The 20,701-nt window shown below is 44.2% G+C and overlaps 1 protein-coding gene across 1 annotated transcript; it reads right to left on the bottom strand.

Annotated features, from left to right (window-relative positions):
- Nucleotides 1-230: 230 nt before the first annotated feature.
- Nucleotides 231-13,604, bottom strand: LOC124179919 (palmitoyltransferase ZDHHC5-A-like). Its single transcript, XM_046564794.1, has 3 exons — nucleotides 12,564-13,604; nucleotides 4,645-4,872; nucleotides 231-1,887 (listed from the first exon to the last, which is right to left on the bottom strand). Exons 1-3 carry the CDS (start codon nucleotides 12,762-12,764, stop codon nucleotides 718-720), a joined length of 1,599 nt encoding a protein of 532 aa, XP_046420750.1. The 5' UTR covers nucleotides 12,765-13,604; the 3' UTR covers nucleotides 231-717.
- Between the last annotated feature and the right edge of the window lie 7,097 nt (nucleotides 13,605-20,701).

Raw genomic sequence — 20,701 nt, 5'->3', positions numbered from 1 at the left:
ACATAATGACGCGTTGTTTTTTTCTTTTTTTCTGATTTCCGAAACGGTGTATGTTTCAGGAGCTTTTTGTAAGTAGAACTGGAATTTAGATGCCTGCAGAGAAAGTGACCACAACCGGGTAACGCCTCGTTATTATAACACGTATATACCTCTTACTTACTTATGATCTGTGCGATACCGCGCGTCTTTATCTATATGTATATACGAGTATATATATATATATATATATATATATATATAATTTTTTAGAAGAGAAATAAATAGAAGATGGAGGGGAACAAATAGAAAGAAAGAAAGAAAAGAAAATCTCAGCGAAATGAAAGGTAGGTGTATATTTTCTTTCACTCTAAATTCTAACTCTCACTCTTGACTTTCGCATTCATATACATATCATATATATATATATATATATATACATGTATCATACATATGTGTATATATCGTATATTACACCGACGAAAAGTGGACATATCGTATCGTCTATTTTACACATATCCTAATCAACGCGCGAATCTGCAGTTAATAATAATAACAACTCTGTACATTTTATTTTTCACATTCGTATCACTCTGTTGACTATATAAATATTAAGAAATAGAATTCAGGGGAGGGAAAAATGATAGGAGGGATAAGTGAGAGAGAGAGAGAGAAAAAAAAAATAAATAAAAAGAAAGAATAAGAAAACTTTCAACGACGAGAAAGCGAGAAGCGAGGAATTCACCACGGCCTCCACATTCCCTCCTCGTCTTTAGGGGGTTGGGGAGGTTGATGCAGGGAAGGTGAAGACGGGGCCGCAAGGCCCTCGCTTTCGTTTCTACTGTTGGGTCTTTCGTCGGCAGTCGCCGTATCCATCTCACGATGATGATGATGATGATGATCGACGCGTTCACCCTCCGCTGTGTTACACCTCGTTCTTTCGGCCGTGATCTGCATCGCCGTCGTCGTCGTCGTCGTCGACGTCGTTGTCATCGAATTTCCGTTGACTTTTTTCGAAGTGGTAAAATCGAGAGGCTGTTCGTGCCCCTGATTCTCGGAATGAATACGACTGTGATTATGATGATGATGATGATGATGACGATGATGATGGTTGTTGTCGCTGTCGTTGTTGTTCACGTTCTCAGCCTGCATAACACCATCGGGCCCCGAATTATCGCCCCGTTCCTGTATCCTGGGACTCTTGCTCGGCTTGTGATTATCCCCCCCACCAGGCACACCCCATTCGACCGATTCGTCGTGGGGCCTTTTCGCGACGAGTTTGTCGGTGGCCTTCAGCAGCGACATGTTCGTCGCGGCCCAAATTGCGGTCGGTGGATTGGGCCCGATGCTTATTCCGTTCGCCGCCGCGGCCGCCGCAAGTTGGACGTAGTGGCTCGGTAGGAGGAAGACGACCTGACCGTCGGGCAGTCGGGAGGGTATAACCTGGACGACCGACAGCATGTTCGGGTTCTGCTGGGAGGCGGAGGTCGAGGCTTCGGGCGTCCCGACGCCCCCCGGGTTCACCTGGCTGAACGCCGACGTCGGCCTGCTGCTGTTGTTGTTCTCGTCGCCGGCCGTCGTGCTGCTGTCAGGTCGCGCCGTCTCCATCACCTCCGGCAGCTCCGACTTTATCTGCACCACCCCCGCCGCCCCCGCCCCCAAACCCCCGCTGCAGTGGGGCGCCACCACCGCGTGGTGCTGCTCCAGGGGACCGGGACTCGCCGCCCCCGTCACCCTGTCCGTCACGCTTCCGGGACTGCTGCCCAGCCCGCTGTCCGGACGGGAACCGAGGTCCAGGTCCAGCTCCGATACGCAGCTGTCCAGGTGCCGTAGAAGACGCTGTTTCACGGCCGGATCCAGCGGCGTAGAGTTTCCGGTTATTATGTCAGGGGCGTCTAGGTATCGGCTCACCTGAGGACAAGCAATATCGATGGGGGGTTAGACAGGCTGGATGCGTTTTAGATCAGATTTTTGTCGAGACTTGTACTCGTGCGAGTTGCACTGTGATGTCAAAACGCTGATAATCGGTCCGCTTTTGTTTTTTATTTTATGTCGTGGATATGGTTTTCCGATTAGGGTATGCACGTATAGAATTATAGAAACGTATTGAATTACAGAATTATTAAACTACGTGTAAACGTTATTTTTTGTCTAACCGAGTGTGCAAAACCGAATTTTACGCACTCGGTTAGGAAATAAATTATACTACATCGGTTTGGAGAAATACACGTTCTAATTAGGTGTAACGAGAACTGGAGTGCGGCTGCGATTCGGTTATAAATTTAAAAAAAAATACGAATTTTCCAACACCTCGGCTAAAATTTTAACAGTATAAACAACGGCATTTCTTTTCCCTTTTTTCTTCGCGATACAACCGTGTCACAGGATTTTTCGAGTTTGAAAAATGGATTTTGAACAATTATCAATACCTGGGATATTTAGGATTTTTATCTATGCGTACGACATAATTCACTCTTCGTAACTGGAATTTAAATCGTCTAACACCGATCAGTACATTGTTATACATACACGTTTGTAATATCTGCACAAATTTTTATCGCAAATACAAAACATCCCGAAAGATTTTTGTCCCACGTATTAACACGATCTATAGCTGTATTCTAATTCGAATAAATGATTTATCGCAATAAATTTCGAGGGCGTTCTCTCTCTCTCTCTCTCTCTCTCTCTCTCTCTCTCTAGTTCTCTCTTTGCGGCAATCGAGTATAATATACGGTATACGTATGTGGGGTAACATACGTGACCGTATTCCCCGAAGCGCGCGAAGACGAGGATGAGGACGAGGATAGCGGGGGGGGGGGGGGGGGAGGGGGGGGGGGGGCATTGATAATAAAATAAAATTGGCTGCAGCCGTGCTCAACTGCTCAACCGCTAAACCGTCCATCCGTGTTTCGTAGGTGGCAGAGAACTTGTATAGGTGAGAGAGAGAAGAGTCGAGAGAGAGAGACAGATGGAGAGATAGAGAGAAAGAGAGGTAGGGAGGGAGGGAGAAGAGGTGGAGACGACCAACACGGTATATAAATAGACGTCTCGCGAGACGAGTCGCAGACGCGTCGAGACGAGCAACGCGGTAACGGCTCTCTCTCTCTCTCTCTCTCTTTCTTCTCGCGATATTACAAGCGACTTCTGTCACGGTTTGCATTGCCAGCATCTCTCGAGAGATGTGCCGGCGCGTACAGAAAGCCGCGGAAATCTTGGTGCATCTAGGCGTCGAGAAAAACAAACGCGATATAACAGATTCGCTTCGCAATTGTATATTCGCAACGAAATCGAAAAATCAGAATTGATGTATCGACCGTTCTTATTCCCGTTCCATTACTTTTATATCGTTATATACAGGATGGCCGACAAATATTTTTGAAAGAAAATTTCATGACATTTCCAAGTTTTCCAGGACCTAAGATCTAGTCTTCTCTGACATTTCTACAGTTCTCGAACGTTACTGAAACCTGAATCGTTCGGTTTATACAACTCTATATTCGGTTCAAATGCAATTCGAATTTACGAAAAATATAGTGTGAAGAAAACAAAAAAAAAAATAAATCAGATTAAGCCAATTTGTTTTCTTGACGAAAAAAAGGAAACTTGTTACCTCAGACAATTATTTCCAATTACCATGATAGAAAACTGATACTTCCAGTTTTTTCAATTACCAAATTAGAAAGCCACTGACAATTTCAGGTTTTTCATGGCACCTTTTAAATAACCTGATATTTCCAGGTTTTTCAAGTGCGTGGCCACCCTAAATATATATTTATACGTTATATTTTGATTCTCTTCGATCTAACGATTTGATCCAAATTTTCAAACTTTTATTACAAAAAATTGACAAATTAAAACTACAGATGTGAATATTTTCCTTGCAAATGTTCAAAATTTATCAATCACGCGATTTATAGTTATTATACCCTCCCGCAGACAACAATTTTTTAAGAATCGATTATCCACCGTTTAAACCTAAACACGATCTCCAGTAAAAAAATCCGGAACAAATTCAATAACAATTCCAGGACCCTGGACACGATATTAAAGTGACGAAATTTCACGAACCACGAAGATTTCCCTTAAACTTAGTCGTTTATAAATTTTCTTTAAAACTCGTACAGCGCTTTTTGCACAAGAATTTAAATGAAAATCACCGAGACGCGGTGTCGATACGTACGTCGCGGCACGTGTGTTATAACTTTCAAAGCCCTCATCATCTGCAACAATTCTTTCGGCTCTCGTGCAACCGGCTTTTGCTCGCTACATACATATCCATATACATATCGTGTTATATACTTTAGTATACACGCCACATCGCCACCGGCTTCTAATTACCATTTACCGGTCCTCAAGGCTGCGCGTATTGAATTAGTTTGCACGGTACTGTCGCGGTATTCGATCGGGGTGTCGTTACAGCGACGACGTACAACAAATATATAATATCATGTACCAGTTTATCCTTACGCAATACGATCGTTAATTATATACGCAGCCTAAATTTTTACCGAAGATAAAACGAGCAACAAGAAAAAAAAAAAAAAACAACAAAAAACCGGAACTCGAATGTGACCCAAGTTCCCGTCATAAATACCCATGTATGAATGAATATATATAAAAGATTCTTTATGGTTTGTTCTTTTCTTCTTTTCCTTTGGTACCAACCTCTCTCGAGCAGTCCTGATAGCCGGCCTTGTACCTGGAGAGGCCTGGCTGAGCGAGAGATCTCTGTCTCTGAAGATGCCTGACGGTTAGTTCGAGGATATCTGCCTTCTCGAGTTTACTGTGCTTCGTGTTCTCCAGCCGAGCACTGTCCAGGATAAGCGCCTTTAGCGCGGCCAGCGACTGGTTTATTCGCGCCCTGCGTCGCTTCTCCATCAGTGGTTTGTTTGCCTGGAAGCAAATGAAAAATGAAAATTAAAAATTGACAACAAGTACGAAGAAGAGAAGAATATTAAAAGATTGCGGGGTGATACGAATGGCGTAACTTTGATTGCACCGTTTGCATCTTTGCAAAAAAGATTACACCGAATAATAAACGAATCGAATAAATTCTAACTTTGGTTTGTTACCGGTCAAAAAGTACGGCAAGTATAACACGATTTTTCTCAACGTTCTATATAGTTCTCAGTTCCTGCACAGCGTGACAAAGCTACAACGTCGAAATGATGCGTATAATTACATGTATAACTAAATAAAGTGAAAATTGAACGGGTGGGGGTCAAAATTTGGAAGGATGAATATTTGGAATATATCGAAGTTTCAAACATGCGAAAATAACAATTTCGATATATCGGCCGTTCCAAATATTCATCCTTCCAAGTTTTAACTCCCACCAAATTGGACAATATTATACTATACAATGCTGTCTTCAATTACTGCCATAAGTTGATCAAACTTTCGTCGATAGAGATAGATGTGTAACGTGTACATGTATAATAAGTAATAAGAATGATTAAAAAATTGTTCACTTCGTTTATCACACCATGCATGCCGAGATCGTAGGTACGCGGCCTATACATATAATACGCGTACAGTCGTTTTACATACATTTTTAAACACGTCCGTGACGTTTGTATGTACCGTAAAGAATATTGATATATCAATGCTCGGCGTGTATATATACCCATACGATCTACGTTACATGTATGATATATAAACGATATCGATCAGTCGAAGGTAAAAAATTCGAATCTACGACGATGACGCGTTGCGACGTCGTATATTTGTCGGAGAGCCCGCGGGTCAAATGCAGCATGCCGATGTCGAGCCGTTCTAGGAACCCATGATATTACCTACACCTATGTATCATAAACACATGTATGTACACATGCACACGGTCTAACAATAAAACCGAGAGAAGCCGTCGCGATGCCTCAGCGCTCGCCTCCCGACTCGTCCGTCGGACTATGTACGATATATCCGTACAGGCGCACACCACACATAGGTATTATATGAGGAGGTAGATACGCGAAAGGTGCCCGACGGTGACGGGCGACGACCGACTGTCCGCCTTTTTCTTCCTCCGGCCCCCTCGCGACGAGACGAGGTGAGCTGAAGTGAAGTGAAGTGAAGTGAAGTGAGGTGAGGCGGCGTGGCCCGAGGATGGCAGAGTGCCGGGCGCCGCGCGCGAAGAGAGAAATGCTCAGGGTGCAGCTCGTGCTGTATTATAAATTATAATGTAATACACATCCTATACCGGGACAATCTCTTGAAACTTGAAAATCAACCGCGCATGCGCCAAATACTTCAATCTCATTGGTCGGCGAAATCTTCCCGCAGCGATATTTTTGTCTTGCGATGCAGGCGGGCCAACGTATACGCAAAATGTGTACGTTTGAATTTTCAAAAAGCGTAAGCATTAAATTCCGACCCTTCTTTGGAGAATCAACTTTCCGACCCGATAACAAATGCTTTCCAAACCTTTCCGAGTCGCTACCTCGATTATTTGAGATTCTAACCTCGAAAATTCGTATCAACCACATCGCCGGCAGAAACAGTTTGACAGCTGAAACTCGGGTTGGCCAGCCTGCGCGAACAGCCGATAAAACTCGCGCATGCGCGGTTCATCATAAAGTTTCAAGAGATTGTCCCGGTATACACAATTATACAGACGTTCCCCCCGTACGGCAACCCGCGCAAAGCGCAAAGGAGGCCGACACGATCTTGCGCTTTATCTTTTCTATTTACATATTTTCGAAAGGACTAGAATACAAAACGGAATTATGAATTCTGGTCCCGCGCAGTTCCGACGCCGCTGACGTCACGCCGCGCCACGCGCGACTCGGTCTTTCTGTCTTCTCCATCCTTTTTCAACCATCCGATGCTGAATTCTAACCCCCCCCCCCTTGCCCACTCACTCCCCAATAAGTTAAGCGTCCGGTCGTGCCGTGCGTGCCGCGAAACATAGCTCGCGGAAACGGTCGAGCTTTCGAACCGCGTGCCGCCCCCTCGAGATAGCGAACGACCGATAATAATGAGTCGCGGCCGGTCTGATCCGTGCGACGCCGTCGCATTTTCTTCCTTATCTTATTGAAAGACGCTTCTTTTTAATCGCACGGGCGTTCCATGCGTATCTGAAATATATTGCACGGTACATATTTATACCGATATTTAAAATGTATAAGAGAGAAGCAATTTTGTTTTTTCGTTTTGCCCTAACCTCTGGAATTTTGGAGAAAAAAAAACGTTAAAATAAGTTCAACGTTGAAGGAAGAAGAATAAAAATATTTGATCCGCATTGTCGCCACATTTTTTTTTTTTCTTTTCTTATTGTTAGTAGGTATATACATAGTAATATTCTCCCGCACAACCTGAGTGTGAAGCAGCTTTTCTTTTCATATTCGTTATGGGAATGAAGTTATTAACGTTACTGTAACGATGCACGTTTTAAGAAAAACCGCTACTTCGCATCTTTAGAAATATCCGAGATTTTTGGTAAACCACTATGAAGAAAATATACTTTAATTTTGAAAAGTCAATTCCTTAAAAGTAATTTTTAAATTGCCCAACTATGATGATTTTTAAGAGTGAAGCTTCGTTGTACGTTAACGTTAGTGACTTCAGACTGATTACTCGTTAACTATTCATCGTCAACGAGAAATTGCTTCCCGATGACGGCACGATTCAACGTCGCGTTACTGGTCAAACGCTTATATATATATATATATATATATATATATATATATATATATACATAGGATGTACCAGCCATTTAACAATAAGTGGGAAAAAGTCGGGCAAACTGCAGACCGCAGACATTTTTGCCGTTCTATTCGTAATTGCGGTTTGCCCCCGATCCGATCGGACCCGTCTTCCTTATTTCTTTCCGTCCTTTCTAGATACATTAAAATTGCAGGGAAATCATGGATACCGGAAGGATGATAAATTGCCTACATCCGACACTCTCTCACTCTCAATCTACACTCCTTCGATCTTACTGCATGTATAAACTCTGTACAACACTTTACATGTTCATTTTTTCAAAATTTCAAATTACACATTTGACATAAGGATCAACATAAAAGCTCATTATATAATATGGGCTGAAAAATGTTTGTTCAGAGAGTTACAGAGAATCACATATATTATGACAATATAAATATCATCGTAATAAAATGCAACCCAATAATGATATTAATAATATATTTTTCTTATTCATCTTTTGAAGATCTGAAATCTGCATGTTCTAACAGGTGTGAAAAATTTTGTTATATCTTATGAGATTTATTTGAATTGTTTTAGATTTTATAAAGTGGTTTTCTTTTTTGCAAGTTTTTAAATCGCACTTCAGCTACGCCGGGTGTAAGAAAATCTGGAAAAAAAATGACAATTGCGTTTTTTCGTCATGTACTTTCGTAAGAAAAAATGAATAAAAGCCAATCTGAGACATCGACGTGTAGAATCTTGATCGAGATGTCATGGGATGCCCCCATATGTGTCGCATTACGTATACATCTACAGAAATGCGAATATGTAAGTATATTAACAATACCCAGTGCCGACTAACACGCAGGTATAAGCAATCAACGACATGCTCAGTCCGCGCATGGCATGGTGTACCGTCGTATATATATATAGGCGGCTTAACGCGGCCTTCTAAGGTAATCAAAGTCCGCGCTGCTAGGTAGAATAGATACCGCCTATACATATATGTGTATATATATATATATATACCTCTATCTATAAACGTGCGAACGTGCGTATGCACACATGTATACACAGATATATTACAAACCAATGTGTGCACCAATGCGATCCGTACCGGCTTCTGTGCTCTTCGCCGCATTTTATCACATGTTCCAGACTCGACTCGACTCGATTGGACTGCACGTATGTACTGCTGTCGACGTGAGACACGCATGCAGATGCCTACGAATAATTCACCTACAGCTGTTATACGCGCATAAGTATGCGTATGTATATTTGTATATATATGTAATGACATAGATGCGCATCGTGTATAGAGAACCAGTTAAATTTTTTTTTACGGGTTTGACGGAAATTTTTTTCGGTAAACAGTCGACGTATCGCGTGAAAAAAGTATTATTACTATTGTTATTGTTGCTGTTGTTATTATTATTTACCAACATTGTTTTATACGTACACTTGTGGACAATGAATCCGAGACGGCTAATTTTTCACCCTAGTCAGTTACGTTGGCAACACAGAGAAACCTGCAGCGCCACAGTCGGCCGAGCGCGAAACAAACTCAACCTCAATAAGCATAACGTAACTCATGATCGTCGAATCTAACCTTAGAAAACATTTCAACCCAACAAGTCATTATCCCCGCGGCATTCTAAGGTTAGATTCGACGGTCATGGGTTACGTTATGTTTATTGAGATTGAGTTTGTTTCGCGTTCGTCCGACTGTGGCGCTGCAGGTTTCTCTGTGTTGCCAACGTAACTGTCTAGGGTAAAAAAATTAGCAGTCTCAGATTCGTTGTCCCCAAGTGTACGTGTTCTATAGAGACATAAGAAGCAAACGGAGAGGGCTGTTGCAGGGATCGCTGTTATCAGCTTGATAATACACAACTTGAGTCAATCTGCGGCGCCCGCAGGTTACATACAGTAGGAGACGATGCATGTTTGGTGACGCACTCGCCGCGTTCGTTGGATTCATTCGACTGCACAGGACATCATCTAGAGTCGAAGTTTACAGGGGCGGGAGTGTTGCTACTCGACATACATAATGGGGTATAAGTGACTGCGGGGCAATTACCACTTTCCGCCCGACAATTAACACACGAGGACTGCAAGTATAGACCCGATGTAAGCGATGAAGAAACAATATGTAACCTTACATGTAAAGATTGTATTCAAATTGTACATACGAGTATGTGCGTAAAAAGTTATAGGTGTGACAAGAAAATAAAAGAATGAATAAATTATAGAAGATATAGATAATTTTGCTAAAATATTTACTTCGTCGAAGATAAAATAATAGAAAATATATAGGTATATTATACGGATGAATGAAGTTTGGACGGTCGTAAATCATACCTATTTTGAGGAGTTTTTTTTTAAAAGAAAATCAAAGTGTTTTTCAGCAATTTGAGTTTCAACGTTTTATGACTTATAGTTTCGAGAATATTTCAGAATTTTTTTATTGTAATTAATAACAAAATGGCGGTATGGCTCGTTTTCACTGCGGTGACGCAGATTCCTCGGTCAATTTTCATTCAATCAATTTGAAATTTTTACACAATCTTTGAAACTTGTTTATCGATTCGACCTCGTGGCTATACTTTTGAATTTCAATCCCACCATTTTTTTTATAAAAAACTTTTTTCCCCAATTTTCTCCTCGTAATCATACATATTTGAAATTTTTTTTTTTTACATTTGGGCTACGATCCAAAACCCGTAAAGGTGTTTTTAATTACAAAAAGACTTTTCCATCAGTTACAAGTTGGACAGTGACGTAAGGAGATGCGCCACCGCAAAAACCCTCGAATTCGGAGTCGTTCGCTACTTATATACTTCATGCCATTTTGTTATTAATTTCACTGAAAAAATTCTAAAACGTTCTCGAAAATATAAATAATAAAGTCCTCAAACTGAAATCGCTCCAAGAGTTTTCATTTACTTTAAAAAAAAAAGAAAGAAAAAAAAACTACTAACAATAGATATAATTTTAGACCGTCCAACCTGTACCCCCCCCCCCCCCCCCATCATATATATTTAGTCCAGCATCTGGATGCACCGTGTATAATAATAACTGTCGCAGCAACAGAGACGAGAGAAGGACCGACTCTCGAAAATTGGTTGGGGTCCCGGGGGCGTCACCGGTTTGCATTTGGCGTAAAGAGTACCCGCGGGAAACGGCAACGTTCCGAGGGATTGTTAGGACGTATAGATATACCTATGACGCATTTGAGCCGATCTATCGGCGCTACGCCACGACAAGCACCATGTGTATACGTATAACGCGGTTTAAAGGACACGCGGCACGTGTCGGGAGTGACAGGGAGGCGGGAGGAGGCGGAGGGGGGGCGGAGGCACCGCATCTATGATCAGCGGCGGCAGAGCCGGATATCGTGCACATCTCGGTGCATGCATGCACGCAGGCCTTTATATCGACGGATATACATGTACATATAGATTATACAGGTATAGTGATACAGACTGGAGATATACGGCATGTGGTTTTTTCAACGAGGCTGAAGCTAACAGTCAGAATTATTTGCTAAACGTTCTAATGTTCATTCGAATAATCAGGTAGTTGAGTCCGGAAATAAAAATTTTGTGAAATATCCTGAACCCCCAATATGTTCATAGAATTATGAGGATAAGACTGAATACCATTTTTCTATTTTCAAAAAAGTTTAACACGTTCGGATGCTCAATTCTGGATGCTAGTTTCAACTTCACGTTTTTTTACATTCACAGCTTTCGACGTACCTTGTGCGATACGTTATTTTTTATTTTGTATACTCGTTTTAATAAGACGATCGGTGAATTACATAGGAGCGATTAGGACAAACGATTTATGGATGTATTGCGATACTCAGTTTCTCTTCTTTTCCACTGTTGAATACGTTCAGAGTGTTTGTACCTTACCTGGCTCTTGTTGTTTCTCATCTCATTACTACAATTGCTTTCTTCTTCTTTAATCGAGTGATACTCGAGGTGGTAACGCACAACCGAAACTAAATATGATGCTCAAATTATTAATGTTAGCGTAACAAAACATTGGGGTGGGAACGAAACATTTTTTTGTAATTTTATAGTGACTTTGAAGTGGATAAATTTTGAAAATATGAATTACTTTTGCTTCATTACAATGACGTTACTAACTTCAGTCTCATAAAAAAAAATGGTCTGTGTAATTGACCAGAATACTGAACCTAAATGAGGCTGAAGCTAGCAGCCAGAGTTAGAAGCCAAACGTGCTGTTACTGATGAAAATGAGCCACTAAAGCCCCAAAATCGAGAAAAATAATCATTGTCATAAAGAGCCAACACTTTTCTACAATTATGTATTTATAAATTTGTACTAGTACTGGTCCTACTCGAGAGAGAAATTTGGCATTTTTCTCTGCTAACTCAGGCTGCTAGCTTCAGCTTCGTTGTGCCTAACGACCTGCAAGATTACAAATAGAACCTGTAACTTTGTCCACTGTGCAGGTGTAAATGTAAATTAATGGCGGTATGACAATGATACACAATGTTATACATAATGAGGGAATATATAACTCGGTCTATGTATATTCTAGGATTTAGTATCATTAGTTTTTTTAAGTATCTGTACCAAGCCACGAACAGTTAACATCGATTACCTCTCCGTGTTTACTCGATGATTCTGTAATAAAATTATTATGTAAATCTATTTGGTTTAACACAAGAACTACCAGACCAGTCAAAATGACCGGTGTTATAATTTCATTCCGAAATCCCTGCTTCACGTTAGATTTCTTTTTTTCCCCCGCAACGATGTACTGACTTTTACAGCGGTATCCAACGGAGCGATGTAACGAACTTTATTTTTCTTTTATTAAACTGATTTTATAATTTCACTACATTCAACCTCTCGGTAGTTCTGGTGTTAATAAATACCTAAATATCGAAATATGTACTCACTCTTCGTCCGTCCGAGTGTTTCGGGCTAGGGCTGGGACTTGGACTCGGACTGGGGCTGGGCGCTGGACTGGCGCCGCGTTGCTGAACCGTGTTGTGCTGTTGCTGTTGCTGCTGCTGTTGCTGCTGCCGATGATGACGCTGCCCGGTTGTTCCGGTGGATTTCTTCTCCTGGTGCCTCAGCGAGTGGAGACGCGCGGTCATCTTAGCAGGCCGTTACGGCCTCCGATAAGGACGATCGCTTCACCCTGATCGCTGGGAGCGCAAAGCCCTGAAGCATCGCAGCAGTTCGCCGACGTCTATAGTTTAGTCTCTTCTTTCTTCTATTCTCTTCTGCTACTTCGCCCGCGACTAATAAATCGCGATTATGCCGGCGAATGTGCCGGCTCTGTTCACTTTTAGCAAATCCCGCAAGTCTGTCCGCTTCTATCTCCCCCCACCCTCACCCCGCACACCGTAACGCACCCTTCACTGCTTCCGGGTCGTCGATGCAATCTTCTCACTTCGTCACTCCGAGTTCACACAGAAAAACAACAAACTATTTCGCACTCACTGAAACCCAGTCAGTCCTAACTGTTCACAGTTGCGCCGCCGTTTACGTGCGTGTACGTGTGCTGCCTCGCCACGTGGTTCCCACCCCGGCGGCAACCACTTGCCGTCGGGACAACCAAAGTTTTCTAATTTATTTATACCTCTCACAAAAACTCAGTTCCGTCGCGTTCCCTACAATAAACCAAGGGATAATAAATCCCCTACAGTCATAAACAATGAATTTTAACACCTTTCGTTGTTGAACATGTACCCCGTTCCTTTATCGTAAAAATATCTTCTCCAAAACAAATCGGCACGCTGTAAATTTTCCTCATATATCTGAAAACTCTTTCAACGTATTACGTATTTTCAACAAGCTTCCCTTATCCCGTCAAGAGAGTCTTCAAAGTTCGCCAAAAACAGCCTCGTCGCACCGCAATCAAGCCCTGCGATCCTTGTCGTCCGAGATGCTCGCTCAACGGGCGGCAATAGCAAACTGACTGCCGCTGCGAACCCTCTGCCCGACCCCTTTCGCCCCCCCCCCCCCCCCCCCCGCCCATTCTCCTGCTCAGCCGTACGAACCTCCACCGCCACCTCGTTCCGCGCCCGCCGGCGGTGGCTCCTCTTCCGAACGAGTGGGTGCGCGCCGCGCGTTCACGCTCGCACACGCCGCACGGGACTCACGCCGCTCACGCCCGCGCTGCACGCTCACGCGAGCCCTCGACCGTGTCACGTCTCGCCGACGCGCTACCCGGCCCGCCTCGCTTCCCTCCCTCCTCATCCCTCCCATGGGATGGGAGCCGTGCCGCTTGGTTTGCCGACGCGCTGAGCCCTCGGGCGGCAGCGGCGTGCGATGGTGTGGGTGGGCGGCTCGGGGTCGGAGAGCGGCGGGTGGTGGACGTGGAATGGGCTGCGTCGGGATACGGAAGGTTGTCGGGGCCACGGGGCGGGGGGGGGGGGGGGGGGAGCGCTCGTTGGCACGCGCGACGCCAAGTGCGCTCTACCCACGCAAAACCCCCGGACGTCGCCGACTCTGTTTTTGCGTGTGTGTGTGTGTGTGTGTGCGTGCGTGTGAGAGAGATCGGAGTGTAGCATGTATATACGGATAGGCGTTCACGGGTGTGCATCTGAGCATCTGTGTGAACGTTGTGTGTATTCTATCCGCATCGCGGGCTCTTCGTGTGCAAAGCGTGCCGACCAAGTCGGTTGGGCCCTCCCTCCTCCCCCCTTGAAGTTGGTGTGCGGCTCTCTTACGATTCTCTATCTATCCTACGTACCTACAGGGTCGTCGGTCATTCATGAATAGAAAAGTTTCATACGTGGTTTCTTTAGACGCGGCGTACCGTTTTTACGGGTATATGATATGTAGGATGTACGCAGTATACGTGTTGGTGGGTAGAGGTACTCGTTGCATGCATTTGTAGGCCGTACATACCTGAGTGCAGTATTTGTACAGGTACTGTTCGATCTCTGCTAATGCACGAATACGAATAAAATATTGTATCATCTTGCACGCGTACGTTAAATTTAATTTTATCCTTACGCGGTTGACCGTTTAGGTTTTGTGATGGCTGGATATGACTTCCTTTTCTTTTGACATGGACATTTTTTCGCCAAAATTTTACGTGCGTATACGGTACTGCGGACACTTCGCTTTTTCGCTTCGACGGAGTCACGAATGCGTGATATAATGCTCAGATTTCGAAGCCCGTTAAAGCGACGAGCGGCTTTTTACTTTCAGGTACACGACAGAGCTAACAGTAATATCTAGTTTAAATTGCCGCACGTTGTGCTATATACGCAGATCAGCGCAGCGGTTGCGGTATCGGCGAGACTGCAGCACGTTCAGATAAGGTCTGCATGTCTTTTCTTTTCTGCCTGCAACAAACGACGGTCGATGACGCGCGCAGTGTAAAAGGTGTAATTTCTTTTCACAGATGTCGGATATATCTACAATGAACTGTTACATAGTACATGCGGAGAATTGTGCAAAGTCGTTAGAAAGTATGTATAAAAAAGTGTACCTGCCACTTTGGGAATAGTGTAATAGTAATGATAATAAGAATGACAATAACGGAGTACATACATATAGTAGATAAGTCCTTATAGTTTATTGTGCTATGAAACATGAGCCGCTCCTACGCTGTGTAGACCGTTTTTCACTGACAATGAGCTGATTGTAAGTGAATACTTGCTGAGAAATTAATTGTACCCACTATCTACATGTGACGTGCAATTGGATGAATACATAAATAAAGTAGTATAAATTTCAGATCGTGTACAAAGAAATGAAGTAAAAATTTTATTCTTCAGACATCAATCCTTCCTTCTTACCTTACCACCGAATATATGCAAGCTAAAATAATCAATGGAATTATGGAAATAGCGGTTCATTACGATTCTGAAAAATTGGTCATGAATATTCGATTTTGTTAATAATTGCAAAATCATTCGGTCACACCCAGGGAGAGAGAGAGAGAGAGAGAGAGAGGGAGGGAGATTCCAAGAATATAAAAACATTTTTTATTTCATTGAAACTTCACTTCGCTGCAACGAGTAAAAATTCATCTCTGCTTGTTGGGCGTGATTATAGAGGATTATCGTCTGAAAACAGAATGTACTGAAATATGTAATCGTACAGCGAAAATTAAGATTTCCTTGTTCGTAAGGTTACGTTTGTTTTTTTTTCGTCATTTTCTTTCGATGTAATATTCCGACGAAGATCAATATATGCTGATTTGAATTTAGTAGTTCGCACGTATCTGTTTCAAAGAGGGTTGAAACGATCGGGAGACGAGAAGAAAGAAAAATAAAATAAAAAAGAAAACTCGGCACCTCCGAATGCACCGATAAATTTTTCCCTCCCGCCTGACGCACTACCTTCACGTTATACGTCAGCGACTCGGAGGACGAATTCCGTCGGTCGGAGTTCCGTAGCACTGTCAGGTACGTGGTGCGGCGGGCAGGAGAGTCTCTCCCACACCAGCGGGATCCTCTCGTCGCCTTCGCCGGCAGGCCGGAATGCGCCGTACCTACCTACATATCTGCCTACAACCTACCATTCCGGGATCGCCGATGTGAGCGTGCCTCAACACAGCTCAGGGGCGCGGTTCCTCCTCCGCAACAGTATTTATTTACAAACGCGTTGGTAGCGCGCTCAGGCAGGGACGGCAGGGGACAACGCGCAACGTAGCTCTCTTTACGCACGCACACAGCCGTCACGAGTCACGTCCAGCGGCTAAACGCAGGCGACGTAGACGGCGAGCGCAGCGCGCAGAGCGTAGGCAAGGACGGAGGCGCGTAGCCGTTGCGTCGCGCCACAAAAAACGTCGCGTTGGTTGCCTGCGGGAGCGAGAGCGAGGGAAAAAAAAAGACAGCGCGAGAGAAAGAGAGCAGCGCTCGCCGCCGCGACCGAGCTCGGAGGTACCTACCTACGTGTGGTACGAACAGCGTACACAACCGGCGAGCAGAGACGGGGCTCATTAACGGTCCCCCATCCCCCATCGGTCCCCTCCCACCCACCCGCCAACAGCGCAGCTCGTCGCAACCGCGTCTCGTGCTTCAAGGCGAGCCGCGGCGACGCGTCCCGCTGCCGCACGGAAAATATAGGTGCAACTTTAATGGAGTTACCCGTCGAGGCAAGGCGAAGCGAGCGGCCTCGGGCTACCGCCGACTCTTGGGAAGGGGGGGGGGGGATGGGATCGGTCACTCCTCGTCCGCGCATGAAGCACTAGGGTAGCGGAAAAATATTTTTGTATTTATTTTATTTTCCACACGCGCGGATCGAAAAAGTTTATTTGTGTGCCGAACGAAATTCTTGCGAAAGGAGAGAGCCCTGTTGCTTGATTTTAAAGGGACGCTCGGGAAAGTGACCGTATTGAGGGGTTTCAGCTACCTGTGAATCGGTAAGTTTTGAATGTTTTTTTTTTTTTTTGCAGGTACGCATGCTTCGCTGAAGTTGACCGTTCGAAAGAGTGCAAATGTCGGGATTGAAATTGCTCAAGATTATTCGAATCAAGCAGGATTCCCATCTACCAGATAAGATGTTCGGTTGTAACATTCGAAGAACTTTACCGAAAAATTTATAAAAAAAAAAAAAAAAACAAGTGCAGTGTGCGCTTGTTCAGTAATCGGGTGGAGCTTCCTCTGTCGCTTTTTCTCTGATTTTTCACGTGTTAATCAGATACGGAATGCAAAAGATCCTTTGACAATTGAGTTACAGAGCTCTCCTTTAACAGGAATTTGTTTTAGCATACAAATCAACTGTTTTGATCAACGCAAAGAAAAAAATATACAAACATCCTTTTAGGCCACCCCAATGCAGTCTCCATACGCTGCTATGTAACCCTATGTTGGAGAGAAAGATTGGAGAAAGATTGGAGACCGAGATGCGTGCAACGAGTTGATCGGAAGACGATTTCAGCTGGGCCTTCTTCCAACGCTGGTTTTTTATCGGAATTCGATACCTGCACACACGCGTACCGATATTTTTGGTTTCACCCGTCGCTGGTGCTGATCGCAAGTTGCGTGAGGCGAGTTCTCACCCTCCCCTGACGACGCCCAACCAAAACTCGCTCGCGACTGTCTTACGGCTTGTTTTTCTTCCGTTCGATTTCGATCTCGATTACACCCCTCCCACCCTCTCACTCTCCCTCACACCGCACTCACCTAGTCAACGATACCAAACACGCCACTGCGGCCCTCGACGTTTTATCGTCGCCCCCGCGAACCGTTCGGCGTTCGTACGCACAACGTAGACTTAACTCGTCTCACCGTCGCTGCTCGTCGGCATGCGAGTGACGTAGCTTAGCTGTTGAATTGTTAGTTGTGGATGACGTAGCTGCAGCATTGCCATAAAGGCATGGTGCGTAGTTGATCACCAGGAACTCGCCAACAAACTCACTCGGCTCATCTCCTCGCACAAACTTGCCGGTCTATTTTTGTCGCATCGGTTTCTGTAGTCCGCCCCCCCCCCCCCCCCCACCCATACGACACTTGTTTAAACTTTTTTTAGTTATTCTTCCTCTTCCTCTTCTTCCTCTCCTCCGACTTGCGATTCAATTCGCCATACAGAAAGATCGACAATTTTTTTATTCGTACAATCCACGTGCGCGATACCGTTGGTATCGTTTCAAATATTCCGGCTCAAGTTTCTCATATTTCGAGGGTTGAAATTCAACATGGCGGTCGTTCTAACCGCCGGCCAACATCGCGGAGATTTTGTCTGTACGTAACCCACCGTCGCCGCTCTAATCCGGCGTATAAATCAGCCTCGACCTTCCTCACTCTTCTCTTCTTTCTTTTTGAACCCCTCCTGCACAATCTCCGCCGCAGACTTCTCAAAGAACGGCGACTGCAGCAGCCCGACAGCGTCAGAGAAGAAGTTATACGCAAGTTGCAAATCCGACGCCGCCCCGTTATGGACGAGCTTCCGTACCTGAGCACTCCGTTCCAAATAACCAAAGACTATTCGACCAGTACTACCAGGATGTAAGAGAGATAAGAAGGAGACGAAGATGAAGATTGCGTGCCAGAAAAAAATGGGCCCAATTTTTGGCCCAGAGTTATATACATATAGTAACGACTTCCTCCACTAGCCTCGTTTCCGTCTTTCGGTCGTTCGAAATATGTAAACCAGGCAGGTGTCAACACCTGGAGATCGATTACGTGATTTAACGTTTCACATTCCCCACCATCCAAAGCATACAGATCGGTTGACTAAGCTTTGCAGTCTAATCAAAATGCTTGGTTGGTGGAAAATGTGAGAATTCGAATTATATAATCTCGACTCTGGTCATCGGTTATCACTTGATAATTATAATATTTGAACGACCAAAGAAGACAGAGGCAATGAGTGGAAAAAATCGTTTCTGCTAACTCTGTGCTGAAATCTGGCCCATCATTGTATACCGGAGTTTCGTCTCGTTCTCTCTTACTTGGCGTCTTTTTTCTTTTTTTTTTTAGACATATCACGCAGGTGTAAGAATACACACGATGCTGAAACGCAGGCGTAGAAAGGACGCACACACGCTGCTTGATTCTACACGGCGCCGTTTCAGCTCGAACACTTCAATTGATACAATTAGCGCAACGAGTCGAACCGCGTTGAGAGAGAACGAGAGCCGTGAACGTTGGGCTCGTCTCTCTTTCTCTCTCTATCTCTCCATATAGTCTCTCAACTCCTTCTCTCGCGCTCTCCAGCCGACCTCCTGCCCGCATCCGCAATGTATACATATAGGTTTATGTAGCTATATAGGTAGGTATCTACGGTCGGCATCGTGTTATTACACGGCCGACGACACCTTAATGCTCGGCACGTAAGCCTGCATGCCTCGTGCCTCCGCGCCTAGGCTAATGTGTATCTATACGTGTGTTATAAGTAGACGTCTATGCGTATAGGTGTATAAGGCAAGTATGCGCTTGCGTGTGTGGTACGGTATGTACGTGCAGACTTTGGAGGCACGTTGCAATGCTCTTTCCAATTTGTCAATGTGTTAAATACAGTACACAACTTTTCCATCCAAAAGAATATTACATTACATGTACTTGCATGCATATTATATTACAGAGTTCATAAATTTGGAGTTTTGACAAACTCGAGATGACACGCTAGAATATCGACGATTTAGTATCTTTAGAAAGATTCTTTTGCAGGATATACTGGATAGCCAAGCACGCTGCAAACTTTTGTTCATTTTACATTACGCTCGTACACCGTGCAGGTATGTATGCGCGAAGAACTGGTGCAGCCGCAGTAACGCCAAATTGACGTGCAACGATAGAAACGAGCGGCGTCCTACCTACAGCAATCGGACGTGTTGACACGTACATACGTATGGGTTTTGAACACTCGAGAGGAATCGTAGCGTAGCTGGGACAGCCGCCTCACCGAACCTCCGACTCTTCGCCATTCCTCCTCTTCTCTTCTCTTCTCTTCTCTACTCTACTCCGTACCGATGCAGCATCATAGCCGCAGGCGTGCCAGCCGGCGTCGCGTCGTCATGTACCTAATATACAGATATAAATACATGTATATACGTCACATGCGTACACATATCTACGAAGCGTAATATCATGTGCTCACCAATAGGCACAGAGAGACTTGGCACGATCAGGTATACATATTTACTGAAAGTACACGTGTCGCTATGTGTTGCAGAGCCATGTCTCCATGTACAATATACACGTATGTATCTACACCTCCGTATATACATGGGCGAGGTATAAGTGTACATATATGCCTGATGCGCGTGTATAATCTCTGTACGTGTCATGCAGGCAATCGTAGATATGCGTGTATAAGTATATGTATAGTATATACGCCACTGCAAGGATATATATATTATATATATTTATACAACGTGCGAAAAATATTTACCATTTATAAGCGTATTACGGTTAAAGATGTATACAGGTACACACATACATGATACGATACATGTAATGCAGATATTCATGTAGACGCATGCGGCTTATAACTGCTGGGCTAGTTTGATTAATACGTGCCTAGGATATTCTCACATTTACCAATATATACCCGTGTGTTCGCATACCTGAGCTTTTCTGTCGCGTACTGCAGTTCATATCCGCGGGGTTGTATAATACAAGAG

This window comes from Neodiprion fabricii, chromosome 4 (genome assembly GCF_021155785.1).
Source record: "Neodiprion fabricii isolate iyNeoFabr1 chromosome 4, iyNeoFabr1.1, whole genome shotgun sequence".
Taxonomy (NCBI): Eukaryota; Metazoa; Arthropoda; class Insecta; order Hymenoptera; family Diprionidae; genus Neodiprion; species Neodiprion fabricii.
The sequence above is the reverse complement of the archived record's forward strand: the minus strand, read 5'-3'. Positions and strand labels throughout refer to the sequence as shown.